At 41.0% G+C, this 14,144-nt stretch overlaps 1 protein-coding gene and 1 long non-coding RNA gene across 2 annotated transcripts in view; one reads left to right on the top strand and one right to left on the bottom strand.

Annotated features, from left to right (window-relative positions):
- Positions 1 to 14,144, bottom strand: part of tfpia (tissue factor pathway inhibitor a) — a 77,707-nt gene that overhangs the window by 27,547 nt on the left and 36,016 nt on the right. Inside the window, exon 2 of the mRNA XM_074658106.1 lies at positions 7,950 to 8,150. Within this exon, the coding sequence (XP_074514207.1) occupies positions 7,950 to 8,150 (201 nt within the window). The remainder of the gene's footprint in view (positions 1 to 7,949; positions 8,151 to 14,144) is intronic.
- LOC141782068 (uncharacterized) overlaps positions 348 to 14,144 on the top strand; it is an 85,883-nt gene continuing 72,086 nt past the window's right edge. The window contains exons 1-2 of the long non-coding RNA XR_012597026.1: positions 348 to 493; positions 598 to 664. This is a non-coding gene — a long non-coding RNA (uncharacterized LOC141782068). The remainder of the gene's footprint in view (positions 494 to 597; positions 665 to 14,144) is intronic.

The raw sequence follows: 14,144 nt of genomic DNA, 5'->3' as shown, positions 1-14,144 counted from the left end.
GTATACATAGAGTGTACTTAAAGGTCACATATTATACTCCATTTAAACTAGTTATTATAGGTCTCAGACACCTCCAAACCATGTCTCTGAAGTTTTTTTTTCAAAAAAACAATCAGATCATGCATTCCAGCATGTCTCTATAACCTCTGTTTCAGCCCATTTCCAAAAGTGCTGATTTCTGTGTCTGTAGCCTCTGTCTCCTCCCACTCTGCTCTGATTGGTCAGCGTTTTCTGTCAATCAAACGTCCTCAACAACAGCGTCACCCTCCCCCTCCCTCCCGGAGAAGCTCTCTCTCTCTCTCTCTCTCTCTAGAGAGAGAGAGAGAGACGAGTGGAGAGATAGCAGCTAGAATAAAGTTTATAAACCACTTTAAAGTTTATAAACCAGAAACTTCACCCAGCGCACGTTACCGGAGGAATCTGATCAGAAATCGGCGACACATGATCAACATCTGCGGTCCAGATTCCAGGTTTTCCTTACGGTTTCTCTCAGGTAAATAATACTATTTATATCTCTGTTAGTTAGCTCAGTGTTTACCTCATGCATCAACTCTGTAAACCGTAAACATACACTCTGTTTTACGTCTGTCTTTACAGATCCATCTGTGAGAAATGACCGACAGAATCATCCCAGAGGAGAGCAGACAGCTGAGAGCAGACAGCTGTGGGCAGATGGCTCTGTTTACATGGAGATACAAAGCTAACCCGGTAGCATGTAGCTAACCCGTTAGCATGTAGCTACATGCTAACGGGTTAGCTACATGCTACCGCTATGACACGGTGTGTAAACACAGCGACCATCAGGGTGGAAAATAGAAGATGTGAAACAGTAGTCAGTTCATTATTTCTGCTAAAAGATAAATGTATGGAAGATCAGAGTAATGGTATATTATTTACAGTAGTAGCTGTCTCTGTGTTACCATGACTACAGACCACCGGAGCTTAGCTTACCATAGTTTACCAGAGCTGAAGACTTTCTCCTGTACCATGTTAACATAACTGCAGGTGGGATGATTACAAATGCTGTGAATAATTAATATTGTCATCTGTCTACTCAAATAAAGTTTGACTGTGAAACAGAAATGTGTTGTGTTGCTTACAAGTCACTATTTACTACCTGTAATCTGCTACATGCATGACATCAAATATATATAATATATAAATATCATCTGTTTAAACAGTGTAATTACATAAAGCCTTTGTGAATGAACATGTTATATTTAGATGATGGGAGTACATGAAGCCTGTTCTGCTGGTTCTTGCAGACTAACTGTAGGGAGCTACTTTGCTCAAGTTAGGTTGAGGAGGAGAGACAGTGACGCGCTGTGGGCCGGGGTCAGCTACTGAAGGTTCTCTCTGGTTCGACCAGGAAACCCTCACGTGACTTGCATTCCCTAATGACGTCAGGATACAAGGAAAAAAGCGAATTTTTTTTCTGCACCCATTTCCGGACAAACGGAGGAGGAGAAAAAGAGAGAGGATGGTCTTTTATGATACTATGGTGGCCTGTAGACACACTGGGGACAGATATTGATGTTTAAAAGACATGGAAAAGTGCATTTTGCATAATAGGTGACCTTTAAAGGAACAGTGGTACTGCCAGCTGCCGTCTGACTTAAAAGTTATAAAGTAGTGTTATTTTGGTATGGATGGCCTCTGAGCGAGGCGAACGGTGTTACCACGGTTTTGCACTCAGCAGCTCACATTACAGCAGTCTTGGAAAGTGAGGAGTGAGCGGAGGGGTACTCAGTTGGTTGCAATCTGCGACCACACCACTAGATGCTGCCATATCACACTGTCCCTTCAAAGATACCCTCAGGAGACATCTTGTATCAAACAAAACTTATGCTTACATTCAGTGTTTCTTATCAAAACATGCTTGTCCTTGATGTCTCACAAAACTCCTTCTTCATAAAACATATTTTAAGTCCTGAATTGTATACATCTGTTGAATTGCTCACAGGCTTCTTCTTCTCTGTCTTTTGCGGGCTCATTGCTTCTTTGCATATTACCACCACTGATCGTTGATCAGCGGAATCACATAAAGTAACGGGAATGTGTATAGCATCGCCAGCGTGCTCACATGCATGCATCTAGGCTTGCCGCTGTAGTCAGTGTTACTGGTGTTACACGGTGGTCGGGCATACAACGATTACAATACTTGCCCACCGCCCCCACCGTTGTTTTGCTTTTTGTTCTCGAAATAAACCCATTCAGTTAATTTTGGCGTATCAGCGGCGTGTTATCAACCCATGGTCGGAGGACGGATGCTATGATCTAGAAGTGAAAGTGTCTGCTCCGTACAGAGTCTCAGCTCAGAGTAGTAGGAGTCAGATTTTACGCACACAGGATGAGAGAGAGTTGACAGACAAGACGGTGGCGGAGGATTTGGTGTCGAAACAAAAGCGCCTATTTGGCAATAGGCCTACTTTGGATTTAAGCCCAATGCTATAAGGGAACCATAACGTTAATGAGGCAATCGCCGTGCAGAGGAGAGAACGGTCACAGCCAGTGAGCACGGCGCAGTAGCTCCAGGTAGAAACCTGCAGCCTCGCAGCAAAAGCTGGACCGGAGAGGCCAGACACACAGCCATCCGAAGGTAAAGATCAGAGGAAGCGCTCTGCATGTATTGAGCGCCGCCTTTTTTTGTAAAGTGTCCGGTGTAATTGGTGACACTAGTGTTGTATATTAGTAAGTATATTATGGTGGGAAAATGTCCTCACCGTAACAACCCTAATGCATGTGTCGGGACCGAGTCCAAGGAAACACTTTTTCAGTGGAACTCACTACAGACAAACCCTGCGTAGAATTAGTAAGTAGGATGGAATGTCCATTCTAGTTTTGACTTTGGCCACTGAGACAAAGTCATCAGGAGCACAGTAAAAAGGGACACACACTTGGAAATGTGTTCAATTTAGATAAAAGCAACCACTACTAAATGTTATGCTGTGCTGCAACCTGTCCTTTTGTGTTCAGCCAAGAAGCAATAAAAACTGTTGTGGAACTGCCCTTTAAATGCCATGGAACAAATGCCAGTTTTATAGCTCTGTTTAATGCAGTCATTTTCTTTATGATCAAACAGCAGCAGGTTTTTTCCTCCTGACTAAGACTATACACTCAGACCAGCATTAATATCCGACAGTCACCTTCATATTTCTGTCCAAAGAAGTTTTACTTAATGTCAACTTTGGATCATAAACTTCCGATTCGTCTTCACAGTGCAGATGTGTTTGTGTGGAGACTGACGATGGGACATGAAATGGAACTATTGCATATGACAATGCCTACGGGATGCCGATTCATTCATGATCCTCTTGTCTGACCGCATCATGTTTCTCATGGCGTGCAATGAGAAGGTGAAGGTTGCTGTTTGTCAGTGGGAGAAAGCACTTTGTCACACCACAGAATAACACACCATCTAAATACTTTGACAGATGTGTCATTGCTTTCATGAGAGGGCATATTTCATGTTGAAGCTTGAGTATTAAAGGTGGATTGCTTTTCTGCTATAGGTGTCAGATATCATTACATACTGTATGCAGCTGTTTGGTCAGAGAGAAAGGTGTTTTTTTGCCATTCTCTAGTTTACTTTTCGTGGACCTAGTGTTTTACACACACATATCTCAGTACCGTTCCACTCAACCTTAAGCACATTTAAACCAAACCAGCGCAGAACGGCTCATCTTTACTGTGGATAAACAACTCACAGGGGTGCAAGTTATCATTGTGTCTGCTTCAAGAGCAGCAGTGTTCTGGTATATTACTGAAATCTCAAAAAATTTTAGTGCAGAAGAGTGAGAATGTCTCCCTGCACTGTGAAGACAGCAGGTATCGTCATGCTCCTACCAACAACTGATTAGGGAAGATGCAGCAAAGATCAATGGTTCTGTCTTTTAGTCCATCTTTTTGTCATATATATTATGAGGCGCTCACAGTGACCTTTATCTTCAACTCCTAGAGGCTTTACTGTTTTTGGAGGCTGTAGCACCACGTCGTGCTATTTCGGGAAGAACACTAAATAAAGCTACAAAGTTACGCTAAATTTTGGTGAGGAAAAACTGTCATGTCCATTTTCAAAGGGGTCCCTTGACCTCTGACCTCCAGATATGTGAATGTAAATGGGTTCTATGGGTACCCACGAGTCTCCCCTTTACAGACATGCCCACTTTATGATAATCACCTGCAGTCTTGTAATTGCAGTATAAATCTGGTGCGTTTTAATATTTCTGCATACTGGGATTAAACAGACTAAACAAACTAAAGAGTCTTGTAATTACATATATATGGTATGACTGTAAAGCTGAGACTCTTGTGGATCCAATGAGCCCAACTGTATCCATGTGTGATGATGTTAGTCCCCATAGGAGACATTTCAATGTAGTGAGACAATTTTTTTTAAATGTGACCTCACTGTATAAAATGACCTGTGGTGACCTCTAGGATAATCACAGCCTCATGAAACTTTACAGCCACAAACTAGAGACCTAGAGCATTCAGAGGATGGATGGATCAGACTAGAGACCTAGAGCATTCAGAGGATGGATGGATCAAACTAGAGACCTAGAGCATTCAGAGGATGGATGGATCAAACTAGAGACCTAGAGCATTCAGAGGATGGATGGATCAAATTAGAGACCTAGAGCATTCAGAGGATGGATGGATCAGACTAGAGACCTAGAGCATTCAGAAGATGGATGGCTTTCCTAGCTACATTGACAATAAGGGGCGCCATCCAATCACCGAAAAAATGCAAATCTTGCAAAAATGACAAAAAGGGGTCTATGAAAAAGAGAGTGGAAGATTAACCCTCTACTTCCAGTCATACTCAGTTGCTCTCTCACATAGTTATAAAACGTCAAATTTCAATGTAATCAAGGATTTAGCTTTTTTTGTGTGTGTGTGTGTCAGGGGTGAAAGTAGGCTGGTACGGTCCAGTACTCAGTACCACTAAAAGATTTAATGCCGGTATGCAGTATCGGGAAGAGGGGACAGCAGCTGCCTGCCGAATCTCACATACAACCCATCACTCATGATCGCATTTCCAACAAGAAAACACATCTGCTAACATCAGGTCAACATACAGTTAACTCTGCCAAGGAGGTTCTGTTCTCGGTTCGGTTTGTCTGTACACACATTCAGGTTTTTTCAGACGGGGAGCGACACTCCGCCTGCGTAATCGCTTGGCTACGCGGGGTCTGACTGTGCTCCTCATTCAGACAAGCGCTACACGAGTAAACGCCAGGCGCTATGCGAGGCAACCATGGAAACGGTATCTGTGCACTACTATAGGCTATGTATCCCTTCCGTTATAACTGTGTGGTGTATCAATTAATTAGGGATGTACCGATAATGGATGGGATATCGGGCTGATACTGACTCAAAAAGCTGGATCAGATATCGTGACAATGGGGCCAATCTATTCAATTCAGTTCTATGTTCTCTTCTTCTTTTTAGGTTTTGACCAATTTGTTGCTGCATTAAACAGGTTTACTCCTGAATTTTAATTCCTTTTAATTTTGAATATTTTTTAACAAGTTACTGGTGTGCAATTTATTATTTTAATAATAAATAACAATTCAGTAAATCTATATCTATGTATTTATTTTAGTGAAGTCTGATGTTGCCTTACATATGAATGAATGATCCCAGTCACTTCCACACAGTGACGCATACAGTTTATTAATTACACCCTGGTATTGGTTCGATACTCAGTATCGGCCGATACCCAAAGCCCAGGTATCGCTATCGGTATCGAGACTGAAATATATCGAATATCCCTAATCACAGCTTGATTCGTTGACATGTATCAATGCTGTTTCACTTTCATCAACATTGTAGGATAGGGCATTTGTGCTGCATTCATGTGGTGTCGGAATAATCAGAAATACGAGTTTCCGACTGGTAAATTTCACGTGAATGCCCCCAGTGGGAACAACAACTCAAAACTAGAAAAAGTGTTGTCAACATTTACAAATAATTCTGCAGCACTTTCACCATTTAAAAGAATCATTTGCTATACATGATGTCAAGTGTTTCTAATGTCGTCCTCCACCATGCAGGCATTGGTTCGTGTGTTCAGGGATGCATGAAGCTGGGGTGGGAGGAGAACAATATCAAGTGATGACGGTCGGGGTAGCTGAGCAGTACCGGCAGCTTCAGTCTACTTTTACCCCTGGCGTGTTTCCATTTTACTTAGTTATGCAACTCCACAGGAAACGTTTAACAGCTGCCACATAACATGCTTGAACCTAATTGTGGCATGCAGCTGTGTTCTGTATGAAGGTATAGCATTACAGCGATGATGATGATGTGTTTTCCATTTCACAAAAAACAGTTACTGTAAAAAAAAATATTTTTTTAAGGTTTTGTGTCTGTATGTTCATATATCTGCCTCTTTTACAATCTCTTTTTATCTCTGATAATTGGTGCAAAATAGCTGCTGCAGAAAAGGCAGTTGTCTTAGTAACTCACACCAGCTTTATGACTATACCACTTGATGTAACAATTTGAAAAAATACACAAATCTCCCCATCTTATGGTGTGGACACACATACAACATCAGCAGCGCATGGCGGCTGCGTTACCTGTTGTTTTTTATTTCGGCGTCCGTGTTAATAGGTTAGAGCAGCCACACTGCCCACTTGAGACTCACTCTGCGTCTCTTTTATAGAATAGAGGTCTCACAGCAGCAACAGACAGTGAAGGTGATCTATTGACAGTATATTATATAACATCATATCAGCTACATTAATACAGTTTACATGTCTAGACATCTGTAGAATATGTCACAGACAGTGAAGGTGATCTATTGACAGTATATTATATAACATCATATCAGCTACATTAATACAGTTTACATGGCTTAACTGTAACTGATAGATGCATCTTCCAATTGCAAGCCAATCTATGTGGGCAGGCACATCACCTCCACTGTTTTAGGGTGGCGTCAGAGGAAATAAACTGATTCCGTGTTCTAAATATCTGTTTTTCATCTGCATTATGTTGAACTCAGTAACACTTATCTGGGAACGCTGCCATAGCTCTTCTCCCCATCCATCCAGAATCCAGTGGGGAAAATCATTATTAGCTACTTTTTTTCATTTCACTCTTACTGAACTATAAAAACAACCTAAAATCAGGCTGTTTACAGTAAGGTGTAGTTGTTTTGCTTAAACATAAAGCCTTTTTGTTTGTGTTCAAAACATGACATTTCATTCAGCTTTACAAGTTTCACTTTCACTTCTACAACGTAGTAGGCGTAGTACAGCTTCATTAATGGAACTTTTCCATCTTTAACCACAAGGTCATTCTCTTTGTCAGGACGGCCAAGTGGCCATTGTTGATGGTTACCATATAACAGTTTCCTCAAGGCTGCACACATCCAGCATCTGTTATGAGGTGTTTTGTCTCATCATGAATTTTGTATTATAGATTATGACATGAGAATTGAGAAATCTGATTATTATTAGTTATATTCAATTAATTCAACTTCAATTTATCATCAGTTTAGTAAGTGTAACCTCTAAATGATACAACACTGGCTACCTCCCCTTAAATGTGCCCATATTTTTCATTAACCAGATGCCTCGAGGAAAACTGTTCAGAATTAATGTGCTGGCAATGTTCCATTTTAGCCACATACCAACAAAATGACTTTGTAATAGGATTTTATGCCCAAGGTGGCAATAAAGTCTAATGAGGAACAGCAGTCCTTGAAAACATAACTGATCATTTGCTTACTACAACATAACAATGCAAAACTATAAGGCCCCCTTATCCTGTGTACTGCCATTGTGAAAAAGAATCCCTTTGCATCAATGGTGTCGGGGTCTGTGTTCACTGTTTACTGCAGGTGGAGAGAGTTGAATTTGTTCCCCAAATATCAAGGTGAATCATTGGAAACAGATTTTAATGTAGTTGTAAGTGTCAGCCAAAAGGGTAAGACTCACCTGAGACGAGACACGTTTCCTCACATGCGTCCAAGGTCTGGAAATTGTTGGCGTTTCCCCCACAGCCTCCATATTCAAACAGCTCACAGTGCCCAGTGTCCACATTGAAGAAGAATCGGTCCTTAATGGCCTTGCAAGGCCCTGGCTCGTCCTTTAGGGCACACAACTCGTTGAAGATGAAGAGCTCGGGTTGAGCTCCATCTGTTGAGGTGGGATAGAAAGACAATTTTTAGTACTCTGCTTCATGTGGCGCTCTGGGAAAAAATTAGGTCACAACATCAAACTCTAACCTCGGGCTTTGAGATAAGGCAAAGTTGCATGACAGTATAATTTCTAAAAGATTCCAGTGTATGGTTTAACAGCTCACTGTTTTTAGAGACTCTGTAGCAGAGGGAGACAGTGTGAAGGATGTGTTAACGGCAAAGCATGAGCTGTGTGACCCGACTGAACATTTAGACTGAATAATGGGAAGTCAGGAAAGACACTACACTACTTTTTTTTTTTTAAATTATAAAATAATTTAAAATACAACTTATTTTGTAGACACAAGCCAGAGGTTTTTTTTTCTGTACTTGTACTGAGATTATGGCAACATCAGTATATTGTGAATTATAAACAAAAATCTGGTCCTCTCTCTAGGTTCCATGGTGGAGAGGAGGTTGTGTTGCTCTGGCTCTATCTATCGGGAGTGGAGAGGAGGTTGTGTTGCTCTGGCTCCATCCCTCTATCTAGCTGCTTGACATGACATCCTCCTGGATCCTCCTTCTCACATACAGTATGTTCACATTATATGTATTCATTTATGTATTATATTGTCTATGTTGTATTTTCATTATGTTGTTATTCTGCACACACGGCATTTAATTGTAATATAACTTATTATTTTAATGGAGCTTCCCAGCATCTGTCCATCCTGGAAGGGGGATTTTTTCTTTTTTCCATGTTAAAAGGTTTTTATTGGTTAAGTTTTTCCTCATCCCATGAGAGGGTCCTACTGTAAAGGACAGAGGGTGTCGTATCCTGTACAGATTGTAAAACCCCCCCGAGGCAAATTTGTTATTTGTGATTTTGGGCTATACAAATAAAATTGATTTGACTTGAATCAGGGAGCACCTAACCCCCCCAGTACATAAAAGTCGATCCACGCAGGTGGCTGGAGGCTGGCAGGAGAACAGATTTGAAAGCGCCTACTACATACTACTGACGAACACAGTATGCAGTATACAGTACATACTGCATTCCCCAGTAGTATGCAGTATACAGTACATACTGCATTCCTCAGTAGTATGCAGTATACAGTACATACTGCATACCGTGTCCCTCAGTAGTATGCAGTATACAGTACATACTGCATACCGTGTCCCTCAGTAGTATGCAGTATACAGTACATACTGCATACTGTGTTTCTCAGTAGTATGTAGCATGAAACAGTTAAAGGGATTTATTTTGCAGTATGCTAGACCAGGTGTTAGCCTTTAAACCAGCTCTTAAAGCACTGGACAAAAAAACAAACTCCTACCACTATTACAATATTATCGAAAAATACAACTTAGATTTGTTTTGTTTGTGACCCATGTTTGTTTACTTTACGAGATACTGGTTTAAATCATTTATTCTAACAGCTCATAATGAAGTGAGACAGACAGGATCATCAACGAGGGGAGACGGGAAATATAAAACAATGATCGATAAAATTTACTCAAACTGCTTTTTCAGTTCCAGCAACTAAACAGAGGACTGATCTCCCTCCAGATATTAGAGGAATGTTAAAAAGGGTCACGTTGCAGGAATCTCTCTGCCCCGTCAGAGGCTGCTCTTTCCCTCTCCGCTGCCTTTTGCTCTGTAGCCGGTCTGTGTATGTGGCTGGCCGGCTCTCTCGAGAGCTACTTCCTCCTGTCCTATCAGCACAGCAGTCAACAAACAGTCCCTCTGCCAGGCGAGGTAATGAGGGCAGCTCACCACTACAACCTGCCCTCCTCTAAAAGCCGTCCAATTCTAATTTAAAACTAGGGATTGGGGACACCAACCAAATACTCCCAATCTCCTTCCTTCCACACGACCGGTGGTATTGGTATTGCATGTTGGAGGTGGAGCTTCCTTGCAGAGGATGTGCTATTTTTTTTTTATTTACATTCTTCTTGTCTTGTCTGATAAGCAGTAGAAGATTGGGTCATCTAGCAGGGGAAAAATTATACAGTGACACCGAACTGGGTCTCCGTCTAGTACCCAACCCCATTTTGGCTATGTACACACCACATTGCTGATCCTCATTAAACAAACTTTACAGAGATTTAATGACAAATTGAGATTGCTGCTCTCCTCTTTGTCATTGGATGCCTCGAGCTATCAGAATTGTCTCCTTTGGAGGGAAAAAGTACAGACGTGATGCAGACTGGTCTTGTAAATAAGAATGTTCAATAAGCCAGACTTTGGCTGCCCAAGGAGAGGGAAAAAACACAGTATCCTCCTATTGATGGCTGCTCTTCTTGTCTGAGACAGACCAAAGTACAATAAGCCGGGTGTTCTTCAATCACTCGTGTCCAATATCCAGACAGAGCCATTGTCAGGACGTCCAAAATAAACACATCCAAACAAAAATGTTAAGAGCCAAACTAAAACATTTTCTCTGCAGGGAAACGAGAAATGGTCCTTGGAGAACACACACAGACACACACAAACTTGCACACCCTCATAGACATTTGCTTGCACTCACAAAGTAATGGCCCGCAGGCAGGCCCAGCCGCTATCGTGTCTTTCAGAGGTTGTTGCAGGCTAAGTTTTCAAGCTGGATGAAGATACTGAAGATACTGGTATCATATGAAACATGGTACCAACCCTGTCCTTTTACATCTGACCTCAAGATTCCCGTTAATTTTATAATGGACACTTTGTGTTGTGATATTTAAACAAACCATCCATCAACAAGGAAGAAAAAGCCTCTTGTCTACGAGACCGGTCTCTTAAAAGCGCTACAACCAGCTCACAGCAGCTTCTCTGAGGTGGCGAGGTAGCGATGCAAGCAGACGCGATATTAACGCATTACTAAGTTCTTTAATGGATTACCGCAACTTGTGATTTTTAGGTTGTAGAAGACTCAATTTAAAAGTGTGATGATACTGGTATCATATGAAACTAGAAAAACCTGAGGAATCTATCAGTACCAACCAGGTCATAGTAATTTGCCGCAAAGCAGGCTAAAATAACGCTCCAAACTTACACTAAATTTTGGGGAGGAAAAACTGTCATGGCCATTTTCAAAGGGGTTCCTTGACCTCTGACCTCCCACGAGTCTCCCCTTTACAGACATGCCCACTTTAAGATGATCACATGCAGTTTGGGGCGCAAAGCATGCATGCTTTTTTAATACAACCACAAACTAGAGACCTAGAGCATTCAGAGGATGGATGGATCAAACTAGAGACCTAGAGCATTCAGAGGATGGATGGATCAAACTAGAGACCTAAAGCATTCAGAGGATGGATGGATCAAACTAGAGGCCTAGAGCATTCAGCGGATGGATGGATCAAACTAGAGACCTAAAGCATTCAGAGGATGGATGGATCAGACTAGAGACCTAAAGCATTCAGAGGATGGATGGATCAAACTAGAGACCTAGAGCATTCAGAGGATGGATGGATCAAACTAGAGACCTAGAGCATTCAGAGGATGGATGGATCAAACTAGAGACCTAGAGCATTCAGAGGATGGTTGGATCAAACTAGAGACCTAGAGCATTCAGAGGATGGATGGATCAAACTAGAGACCTAAAGCATTCAGAGGATGGATGGATCAAACTACAGACCTAGAGCATTCAGAGGATGGATGGATCAGACTAGAGACCTAGAGCATTCAGATGATGGATGGCTTTCCTAACTAAATTGACAATAAGGGGGTTTCTGAGCAGTTTCTCGAACACAAGTGCTCGCCATCCAGCCACCAAAAAATGAAAATCTTGCAGAAATCTCCAAATGTCAAAAGTTTTTAAAAAACAAATCACAGCAAGGCTTTTTCTATAGTGTTCCTCAAGGTCTTGGTGTCTTAATGTGGTATTTTGGAGGGATTATTGATAATTTCTATCAATTTTCAAGTGGTAAAAAATTGTCAAATTTAGCACCAAATCTGTGTAACAAATGCTATCAACCTAAAAATTGCTGCAACAATTTATGAGACATTATAGAGCATGGGATTGGCCACCACAAACTTATATCATCATGTTCTACGCTCTTATACACTTTCACAATTTATTTTAATTGATTTATTTATTAATTAATCCATCTTTTATTTCTTATTAGTGACTAGAACAACTTGACACAAAGTGCTGAGCTGCATCCCAAATTAATCTTCAGGTTCCAGCTTTCAGATGATGTACACCACTTCTATGTGACATATACTGCTGACTTTTTATCAACCCCAACATCCCGTTCCCTGTCTCTACCCCTCTAATGCAATTTAAATACTGTTTGGGGACCCCCGTATGCAGAATTTTTCAAATACATCATTTTAGAATAGGTGAAAATAACACATTTATACTGCATTCAAAAAACGGCATGGTTTTTGCCCCAAACTGCATGTGATTATCATAAAGTGGGCATGTCTGTAAAGGGGAGATTCTCGTCGGTACCCATAGAACCCATTTACATTCACATATCTGGAGGTCAGAGGTCAGAGGTTGAGATCCCCTTTGAATATGGCCATACCAGTTTTTCCTCAACAAAAATTAGCATATCTTTGTAGCGTTCTTTAACGATCTTCCCAACAAGCTAGCAGTGTTGTTCAGTTTTCTCTTGTTTGTTCCCAATGCATGCGGAATTAGTCGCACTCTTGCAGGCTAATATTTGTTAGAGACGACTTTAGGAAGCACTTATGCAATAACAAGTATTTTTAAATTAATAATTGCTTAGCTTTTTGTTCAAATTAGCTTTACAATGCATAATGTAGTTTGCAGACCAGACATTAATATTTAAAGTAAACTGGGTTAGAAAAACAACAGATTTGCATATCCCTCTCAATGGCTCTGAATGCAAAAAGCCCTTCTGAGAAATCAACAAATCTATGCAAAGCTCCAAATCTGTCATCAGGAATCCTCCATGTTGTTGAACAGACGGTAAACAAATATAGTCCTACTCACACAATGCATCAGCAAAACCCTTGGAAGCCAACCAACCAATCAACCAGCTCCTTGAAATATAGACCGTGCTGAATAGGGAAACGGATTTCAGAGGCATCAAATTTCCATTGGCAGCTCGTCTCCTGAGTATTGCTGACGGGTTCAGTTTGGCCAAGATTTGCACACACATTCACACATTTGGATAAAGATCTGAGTTGCTCAACATGCACTGTGCCAAGCACCTCTGTAATTCCCACGATGGGCAGGTTGAGTCGGTTTGAGGCCCAGTCCCAGCTTGTTTAATATATCAGAAGATTATCGTGTATCTCCATTTCTAGGTATTTTGGCAAAGTACAAACTGTACAGCAGCCATGGAGCAGCAAACAACAAAACGCAGCCCATTATTGATGACTCAGCAAAAAACAAAACAACAAAGAGCACACACCGTTACCAGGATGACAGTGAGGCATGATGTACTAATAAAACAGCTGGAGAAAATGAGACGAGATGTAGATGGAAACACAGAGAAAGAGCAGATTAATGCCACGGTGTTGACAGCTCCCATTGGTTCTGTCATTTGCAGCTCTAACTATATGGCTTTACACTCCATTCGAGACAATTACTTCTATGCTTTCTTATGGGGATCCTTCTCAACATTTTCCCATGCTGTGTAATTGAGAAGGAAACAGTAGAAAAAGTAAAAAGGTATGCATAAAACAATAAAATCAAGCAATGAAAAGAAATGATGACGGCTGAGGTGGAGTGAGAAGAAACCAGTGCCAGTGACTGATACTACTACATTCTAATGAGTACTCATCATTAAAGAACAAAACACCATTCTCATGATCTAATTCAGCAATTCCGAGGTATTCATTATGTCTGATTAGGTAGGTATTACAGTAACTACAAAAACTGGTGAAGCAAAAATCGTTGTGTTTAAAGAGCATAGATCTGGATTTTATTTTCCATCTCTCCTGAAATAAAAGTTGAAATAGTGTCATTTCTAAACCAAAAATAACAAAATGCTTATAGACGTGTTTCATCAACATCTGATCCCAATACATGTTGACGATGTATATATACTTATA

The sequence above is a fragment of the Sebastes fasciatus genome, chromosome 14, assembly GCF_043250625.1.
Source record: "Sebastes fasciatus isolate fSebFas1 chromosome 14, fSebFas1.pri, whole genome shotgun sequence".
In the NCBI taxonomy this organism is placed as follows: domain Eukaryota; kingdom Metazoa; phylum Chordata; class Actinopteri; order Perciformes; family Sebastidae; genus Sebastes; species Sebastes fasciatus.
This window is presented reverse-complemented; position numbering and strand designations above follow the sequence as displayed.